Source organism: Triticum aestivum, chromosome 4B, assembly GCF_018294505.1.
Source record: "Triticum aestivum cultivar Chinese Spring chromosome 4B, IWGSC CS RefSeq v2.1, whole genome shotgun sequence".
In the NCBI taxonomy this organism is placed as follows: Eukaryota; Viridiplantae; Streptophyta; class Magnoliopsida; order Poales; family Poaceae; genus Triticum; species Triticum aestivum.
Window position 1 is genome coordinate 73,621,613 of NC_057804.1, and position 8,848 is coordinate 73,630,460.

General features: G+C 55.0%; 1 protein-coding gene across 1 annotated transcript; it reads left to right on the forward strand.

Moving 5' to 3' along the window:
- The first annotated feature begins 3,808 nt into the window (after window positions 1-3,808).
- On the forward strand, window positions 3,809-8,150 carry LOC123091099 (receptor protein kinase-like protein ZAR1). Its single transcript, XM_044512498.1, has 2 exons — window positions 3,809-5,829; window positions 7,253-8,150. The coding sequence occupies exons 1-2, from the start codon at window positions 4,278-4,280 to the stop codon at window positions 7,936-7,938; spliced, it is 2,238 nt and encodes a 745-aa protein (XP_044368433.1). The 5' UTR covers window positions 3,809-4,277; the 3' UTR covers window positions 7,939-8,150.
- The last annotated feature ends 698 nt before the right edge of the window (window positions 8,151-8,848 follow it).

Below are 8,848 nucleotides of genomic sequence, written 5' to 3' on the forward strand. Positions count from 1 at the left end.
GAGATACTTGACATTGGAAAAGCTCTAGCAAAACGAACTACACGATCTTGTGCTATGCTTAGGATTGGGTCTTGTCCATCACGTCATTCTCCTAATGACGTGATCCCGTTGTCAATGACATCTAATGTCCATAGTCAGGAAACCATGACTATCTGTTGACCAACGAGCTAGTCAAATAGAGGCTTACTAGGGACGTATTGTGGTCTATGTATTCACACGTTTATTACGATTTCCGGATAATACAATTATAGCATGAATAAAAGACAATTATCATGAACAAGGAAATATAATAATAATCCATTTATTATTGCCTCTAGGGCATATTTCCAACATTCATTTCATCATGATGATTATGTCTGTATCCCGTTATGCTTACTTCTGAGTACTTATTCTGCTGCAAGTAGTTCTTCGCTAAGGAATTTCCTCATTGGCAAATTCCTCAGTGAAGAATTCATAAAAATCGCCTATTCACCTCCCCTCTAGTCGATATAACGCACTTTCAAGTCGATTGATCCAGGTTAGATACTTGCAATGGCTAGATGGGCCAAATACACGTTTGTCGCAGCTCCTGCTGACCAGGTGGCTGTCACAGTGGCGTTGGTCACCATCATTCTAAAGACGACAATCAGGAGGAGATGGTGGATACTTGCAATGGCGAAGAGGTTGAGATGGAGAGTGTTGGCCATGCCGGAGTGGTCGAAGACATGGTCAGGGCTCCTGAGCCAGATTGTCCTATAATACCCTTGGAGGTCGACAATTGCAAGCCCCAAGGCTACTGCTTCTCCAAGTGCCTCGAGGCTCATCGCAGCTAGGCGCTCTACTGCTTGTTGGGTTGCAATAGATTTGAATGGATGTAAATGGCTTATGCTTGATTTAATCCCCATGTTAGTGAAAATCCTATGCAATCTCATTCAAATCACTCAAATCTGTAATTGGATATATGTTGTTCGGTCTCAAATCGAAGCCTAGAACTAGTATTGATGAGTAAATCGAGTGCGTGAATCGATGCCATCAGTGAAAAAAAAAGGCTTACCGCCATTGATGAATGCTTGCCTGAGGGGTGATGAAGTCAGTGCTTATCGTCCAGATATTGGATTCGATGCTCGCCGCTGTTCTTGCCGTCCAGATCTTGTGCTCTCCGCCGCCGTGAGAGAGGCGAGAGTGTGCGGTGGGAGAAGGGCGAGGAGATTTATGGCGCCACTTCGGGAAACAACACGTGTCTCCAGCGTGTCCCCGCGCGTGCAGTCGTCTCCACCCATGTGCCTCGAGTTGCATCACTTGGGCTTGGCTCCTCGTGAGTCAGGCCAAAAGTGCTTTAAACTCCGTGCGTGTCAAGATTCCTATGCAGACCAGACATCCAAACAGCCCAAAATTGCATCCTGCGGGCCTGACGGGGGTATATACAATCTACCAAACGCGTCATATATTTCAATGACATGCCATGGATCTTGCTTGAAACACAAGTTCTTTTTTTTTCACATGGACTGGGTCGCAAGAAAATGATGTTTAATTGCTCCCAAGCGATACGTTGTGTTGAAGCAGGCGATGTGTGGCAAAAGACCGATGCACCACACACCTCTCCTTCCGTGTACTTTTCCTTTTCAACATCTCCTCCTCAAGTTACAAGCCGGCAGCAACACGATCCTGCACTTTTTATCTCCTTTATCTGCGCTATGGTTTATTGTTCTTAATCGGTGCAAATGATGTTGAAAATCACTGGTGCCATAATCAAGAGTGCTATCCTTGTGCCACTTATGTAGCTTGTGTTTGCTGCAACCTGATAACTTGGGATTGCTGCCAGCTTACTACAACTGCTTCTCGGTGCCAGCTTTACTCTTTGTGACGGTGAAAACGGTGCATGTGGAATCCGTTATGGGCTCGTGGTTAGGACGTGTAGCTGTGCATGGCGTAGGTACCAAGATCGCCATCAGATGTTGATGGCCGTCCCATACATGTTTCTGACGGCTTCTATCTACTCCAAGTCGCCCCACAACGCAGCCAGCAACGAAAGAAAAAAAAAAGCAGTTTTGACTTTTGACCTGAAACGCTGGTTGTTTAGCTTTCACTTCAATCAACTGATTCCCCACAAAAATTAAACAAATAAAAACAACTCCAGCGCAGCAACCCATTTCGTCTGCCGGTCATCCGTTTGGGTCACCACGGACATTTGTGACGGCCCAACGCACCGACTAATTCCCAAATGGCGTGCGCTTCGTGTCTGCGCGGATCAATTTCCAGGCTAAATTTGGGTCTGAAATGCGCCGGCATGGACGCGCCGCGAGCCAACTACCACCGCATCTTTATTAATGACGCGGGACGACCGCGGGCCCACGTGTCAGCGATAGCTGGGTGTTTTTAATTCGAACGTGCGCGGGGGGTCCTCATCCTCTTCTCCCCCGTCCCCTTCTAGCCACCCTCTACTCCCCCGACGGCGACAACCCTAGCCACCCATGGGGTTCTTCTCTGGCAAGAACAAGGGCAAGGCCCCCGTCGGCCCTGCGTGCGCTCCGTCCGCCTCCGCCCGCGTCTTCCCGCCGGCCACGACAGCGCATCTGCGTCCCAGTGCACCAGGCGAAGTGGCACTGGAAGCACAGTGCCCCCCTCCCCTACCCCCACGTCACGCTGCCACACGACTGGCACTTGGATCCCAAGAGGATCCCAGTGTCGGCGGTGCCGCGGTCATCGCGAGCACACGCGGGGGAGGTGCGACACCGACGGCAGCAGCTCACGCCGGAGCAGCGCCTCAACCCAGCCTACGCGTCAGACTCTCCCGGTTGGGAGGTCTAGTTCGCGTTGCAGCATGAGGGGCAGCGTCCGCGACGTGCGGCATGGCTTCCCACCGTCGCCCCTCGTCGTGCGCAAAGAGGACCGAGGGCGGAGGTCGCCTACCAGGCGGCGCTGGCGGCTGTCCTCCGTGAAAGCGAGAAGGAGGAGCGGCGCAAGGAGGAGGAGGAGGCGGCGGCGTACCAGGCACGGCTGGCGGAGGCCATGGCGCTCTCCGCTGCCGGTGACTACGTTGTCCCGCCGCTGGCTCCGCCATCCCCCGAGCCAGCGCCGACCCCCGTTGTCAAGCCCGAGCGCTACACATGGCCCAGGAGTAGATGTACCTGGAGCAATGACGACAACGCAGGCTCACGGAGGAGCACCGCGGGGGCGAGTACCTCGAGCAGCTGGAGCGTGACGCCGAGGAGGAGCACTGTGAGGCGGAGGAGGAGGCGCGTCGTGCTCGTGGGTGGTGCAGCCCAGCCAATGGTGGTACAATCACCGGCGGACGACGTCGCAGTAGCTTGGGAGGCGGCGTTCCCGTGGGCTGGCCCGGCGCTGACGCTCGTCGACCTCATCGGCTCCGACGACGAGGAGGAGGACACCTAGGGCAGTGCGCCTCCTAGTTTTAAGTTTAATTAAATGTTTTTATACCTAAGTAATGTGGACTTGTGGACTCTCGCCGGCATTGTGGCCGACATTAATGTTTAATAAATATTTTCTATTTTCAAAATATTTATGTTATATTTTTTGTTGAGCCACCTCAAAAATGGATCAGGCCAACGTTGGATGCAAGCGCCGACCCAAACGCGAAAGCAGACATGGGCATCCGCTGAACCGACCCAAACCAAAAAAATATGGACAAAATCGGGTTATCCGTTTGGGTCAGCGTGTTGGAGTTGTTCACTTGTTCTAAAACGTGATGGTACTGCTCAAACTCAACTGCGGTGCGCAGGAATTAGTAGTTCATCTACTCCTTGCCCACACATGACACAACACATCATTGGCTTCCCACCTCGGCGTTGCTTCCCTTCTACTCCCCTCCACCGCCGCTCTCCCTCCTCCTTCCTTTCCTTGGCACCCATGCCTGGCCGGGCCACCACCGTAACCACCTCCTCACTACCACTTCACAGGCAGGCATCACTGCGTCACCAACCTCTCCGAAGCTTTGCTCGATCGCTCAAGAACCCGTGTCAGCGCGTGGGTGGGAAAAGATACTAACAGAAAAGAGAGTTGAACCTCAACAGAAACAGTAGCACACTGACCATCATTGAGCTTGCAAATCAGCATGCGCGGATCCATAGTTGGTAGTAGCTGCGGTGCATGCAATTTGGCCCAGTTATGCATGCCGCCCACCTGTATCATATCAGGCCTTAAATACGCTTCGCCAACCGGGCGCAACCACAACCAACTCTCTCTCTCTCTCTCTCTCAGTGGAGTACACGCACTGACACGATTATTGTTGCACATTTCTGAACGAAAGACGGAGCAAAGAACCAGCTTTGGTATTGTAGATGAGGAGCCTACTGCACTCCTCACTTGGAATCCTCCTGCCGGCGCTGCTCCTGGTGCTGGCCGCGTCGCCGCGGGCGGCGCCGCTGTCGCCGGACGGGCTCGCGCTGCTGGCCTTCAAGTCCGCGGTGACCGACGACCCGACGTCGGCGCTGGCGGCGTGGTCGGCCAACGACACGGACCCGTGCCGCTGGCCGGGCGTGTCCTGCGTCAACACCTCCTCCTCCGAGGCGCGCGTCGCGGGCGTGGCCGTCGCGGGGAAGAACCTCTCCGGCCACCTCCCGCCCGAGCTCGGCTCGCTGTCCTTGCTCCGCCGGCTCAACCTCCACGGCAACCGGCTGTCCGGCGCCGTCCCGCCGGCGCTCTCCAACGCCACGTCCCTGCGCTCCGTCTTCCTCTACGACAACAACCTCACCGGCGCCTTCCCGGCCTCGCTCTGCGACCTCCCGCGCCTGCAGAACCTCGACCTCTCCAAGAACTCGCTCGCCGGCCCGCTCCCGCCGGCGCTCGGGCGCTGCAGGCAGCTGCAGCGGCTGCTCCTCTCCAACAATGGGTTCTCCGGCCACATACCGGCCGCCGCCTTGCCGCAGATGGAGAGCCTGCAGCTGCTCGACCTGTCGTCCAACTCCCTCACGGGCGTCATCCCGCCTGAGCTCGGTCAGCTCCAGGCGCTGGCCGGCACGCTCAACATCTCCCGCAACCGCCTCTCCGGCACGGTGCCGCTGGAGCTAGGACGTCTCCCGGCGACCGTCACCCTCGACCTCAGCTTCAACAACCTCTCCGGCGAGATCCCGCAGTCCGGGTCCCTCGCCAGCCAGGGCCCCACCGCCTTCCTCAACAACCCCGGACTCTGCGGCTTCCCGCTCCAGGTCCCCTGCCGCGTGGCCCCGCCGTCGGCATCCTCCACACCGCCTCCGACAACCACTGGCTCCGGCGGCAGCACTGGTGGACCTAGCCGGGCGATGAAGACCAGCCTCATTGTGCTCATCTCAGTCACCGACGCGGCCGGCGTCGCCCTCATCGGAGTCATCGTGGTGTACATATACTGGAAGCTGCGTGACCGGCGCGGGGACGGCGACGACGACGAGGAGGAGGAGGAGGGGCGAGGGCTCTTCTTCTGCCCGTGCATGCGCGCAAACACGTGCGGGGAGTACTCTTCGGAAGGGTCGGACGCCGGCGGCGGCGAGAAGAAATGCAGCGGCGGTTCCGGGGGCGGGGGCGGCGAGGACGGGGAGCTGGTGGCGATCGACAAGGGGTTCCGGATGGAGCTGGACGAGCTGCTGCGGTCGTCGGCGTACGTGCTGGGGAAGGGCGGGAAGGGGATCGTGTACAAGGTGGTGGTGGGCAACGGGACGACGCCGGTGGCCGTGCGGCGGTTGGGCGGCGGCACCGCGGCGCCGGAGCGGTACAAGGAGTTCGCGGCGGAGGCGGGCGCCGTCGGGCACGTGCGGCACGCCAACGTGGTACGCCTGCGCGCCTACTACTGGTCGCCCGACGAGAAGCTCGTCGTCACCGACTTCATCAACAACGGCAACCTCGCCTCCGCGCTGCGCGGTACGTAACAATCCTCTCCTCCAATTCCCGCTATTTTTTCCAACGGTTTGCTCTGCTCTGCTCTGACCGAACGTCCGTCCATCGGGCCCACCCTCCAGTGACTCTTTTAGGGTCTGTTATGAACTGGTTCGAGAACTTCATGCAAATCCAAAGGATATAAAGCCATCTTGGACCTGAAAAACACAACCTAAACAAAACAAATGGCAGAACAGAATTGGTGTCGTAATTAATTAAGGCTACCGAATTCCGATACGATACAAAACCACAGATCCTTGTTTGTTGGCCACAAACAACATCTGATTAATAAGCATGCATGAGCCATGGTGCAAGGCTGTGCTCCTTTGGATTTGTTGGATTGCGGCTCGTGCACGGGAAGGAAAATGCATCGCTGTGCACCGGAATGGATTTTAGCCTGCTGCTGGTGCTGGTCCAGCCAAGTGACCGGCTACTACGGAGTCATGCTTGGTCGCGGTGAAAAGCTTCCAAGAGAGCCAGATGGGCATGTACATATGCAATCTTGTCCGGTGCATATGCATGCCATGGACCGCAGCGCAACAGCAGCATCTGGATGATGATGATGCTCCGGTTGGCGCTTGCCCTGCCTTACCGGTTAGTGTCACTGTCACTGCCACCTTTTCTCCTGTAGTCATGTTTCTGCCTTCAAAACTTCAGAAACTTTGAGTTGCCATCATCATAGCCTTCACAATCCGCAAACTCCACTCATACGTAGTACTAGCATTAAGGAAACCGTAAGGATTAATGATGTGGATGTGTTAGACCAATGCATGCCAAACAGAGATTGCTTGCTGCGCTAAGTAAGCTCCAGGTTCAGATGATTGGTGTCAGACCTTGCCCTAATAAAGCCTAAAGGTTGTCTCTCCTGGCAGTGAACAGAAAAGTGAAGAAAGATCCAAAAGGAGTAGATAGGTAAAGGGGCCTTCCGACAGACAAGGGAGGCCAAAAGGCTCTTTTTTCGGGCCCGAAACCTTGCTGTGGTCATGCCTGCTCGGGTCTGCCAGCAGTCATGTTTCAGGTCAGGTCTAGAGCCTCGCAAAAGTGACAATTAGGAGCGGAAAGGTGCACACAAAAGGCGCAACAAATGTGTGTGTGAGAGAGCATTGAGTACTGTAGCTACATATGACATGAATACATTTGCAAAAACAAGGGGTTTTATGAACTTTGATCATATAAATAGGGAAAAAAATAGAATAACAGAGTCAAATCAAAGCCAAACTACATGGCATACGTAGTAAGCTATAGAAACAAGCCAAATGAATAGGTATAACGTATAACTAGAATGCTGTGCCACTAAAGGAACTTAGTTTTGTGCTTCATGTATTCGAATTTGAAAAATGTATCAACTGGATTTTTGTAAGATGCTCGAGCAAGAACAAGATTTCTGACGTGGCGTTGGTATGTACAGGGCGTTCCGGGCAGCCGAGCCTGTCGTGGTCGCTGCGGCTCCGCATCGCCAAGGGCGCAGCGCGCGGGCTGGCGCACCTCCACGAGTGCAGCCCCCGGCGGTACGTCCACGGCGAGGTCAAGCCTTCCAACATCCTCCTCGACGCCGACTACAACGCCCTCGTCTCCGACTTCGGCCTCGCCCGACTCCTCACCATCGCCGGCTGCGCCGACTCCGCGGGCGCCGGCGCCGGCGGCATAATGGGCGGTTCTCTCCCGTACGTCAAGCCCCCCGCGCCGGACCGGCCCAACGCGTACCGCGCCCCCGAGGCTCGCGTGCCCGGGTCTCGCCCGAGCCAGAAGTCCGACGTCTACTCCTTCGGCGTCCTGCTGCTGGAGCTGCTCACCGGGCGGTCGCCCGAGCAGGCGTCGCCCTCCGGCTCCTCCGCGTCCTTCTCGGGGCTTGGCGCCGCCGCCACCGAGGGACAGCAGCAGCAAGCACCAGAGATCGTGAGGTGGGTGCGACAGGGGTTCGAGGACGCGCGGCCGCTGTCGGAGCTGGCCGACGACGCCGTGCTGCGGGACGCCGGCGCGCGCAAAGAGGTGGTGGCCGCGTTCCACGTCGCGCTAGGGTGCGTCGAGGCCGACCTAGAGCGGCGGCCGCGGATGAAGGCCGTCTCCGACAGCCTCGACAAGATTGGGTCATGAGAGCAGGGCGCTGCCTCTTTGCCATCCGTTGTCAGTTGTCAGAATTGGTTATGTCACCGGTGAACGTCTCACTTTCTTTGCAATTACTTCATTTTTCGCATTATATATATCATTTTTAGGGACCTTGGTGTAAATTTTTCTTTTTTCTTTGGGTCTTCTCCGTTATGTGAAATTATTTTGAATGTTATAGCAACTTATATCCTTCCATCTAAGAGCATATCCAACACGGGCCTTCAAACAACCGCAAATGTTCGAACCGAACTGTTGAGACGTAGTTTGGCATGCAATGCAAATCACTATTTGTCCATGGACCTGGCCAAATTCTCGCACCGAAAGTAAACTTGAGCAAGGTTTATGGGAGTCCGGACATCCGACTGTCCGATCTAAAACCACCACGTATCCTTTCCTATCTGTCTGGATTGCGGAAGGCCGCTATTGCGTTGCTTTTTTGACGGAAGGTGATTAGTATGATTGATGTTTGGCAGAAGTCACAAATCACTTTGTTTTATTTTCAATTTTTTTCTTCAAATGCTTCATTTGGCAGAAGGAAGCGGGCTATTTGGCTAGAAGGAAGCATGTCATCCTTAAGTCAATCCAGTCGGAGCTGCGTGCAGCGGCGAATGACCAGAAGTCCGGTTCGTCTCGCACTTCAGATACGAAGGTCGTCAAAATCTTCGATGACATGTAGAAATAGGGTAGTTTCATCTACGCTTTAGCTATATGTAAGTCGCCTGAAAATTGAATTTGGGACAGTCAATTTTCTTTCCATTGATTACTGCTCTAAGATTCGTGCTTGTGGTGTGTCTTGTTGTGTGGTCAATCAATTCTTCCACGGGCTGCCTCTATCTAGCCCATCTGACTCCTCAGTATTCCTCTCTCTCCCTTTATTTTTTCTGCATTCTGTTTCTGT

Excerpts from the sequence above, each read along its gene's own strand:
- LOC123091099 (XM_044512498.1), top strand. The coding sequence starts at position 4,278 with ATGAGGAGCCTACTGCACTCCTCACTTGGAATCCTCCTGCCGGCGCTG. Across the intron at positions 5,830-7,252 it reads CCTCGCCTCCGCGCTGCGCG|GGCGTTCCGGGCAGCCGAGC; the intron begins GTACGTAACAAT and ends TGGTATGTACAG.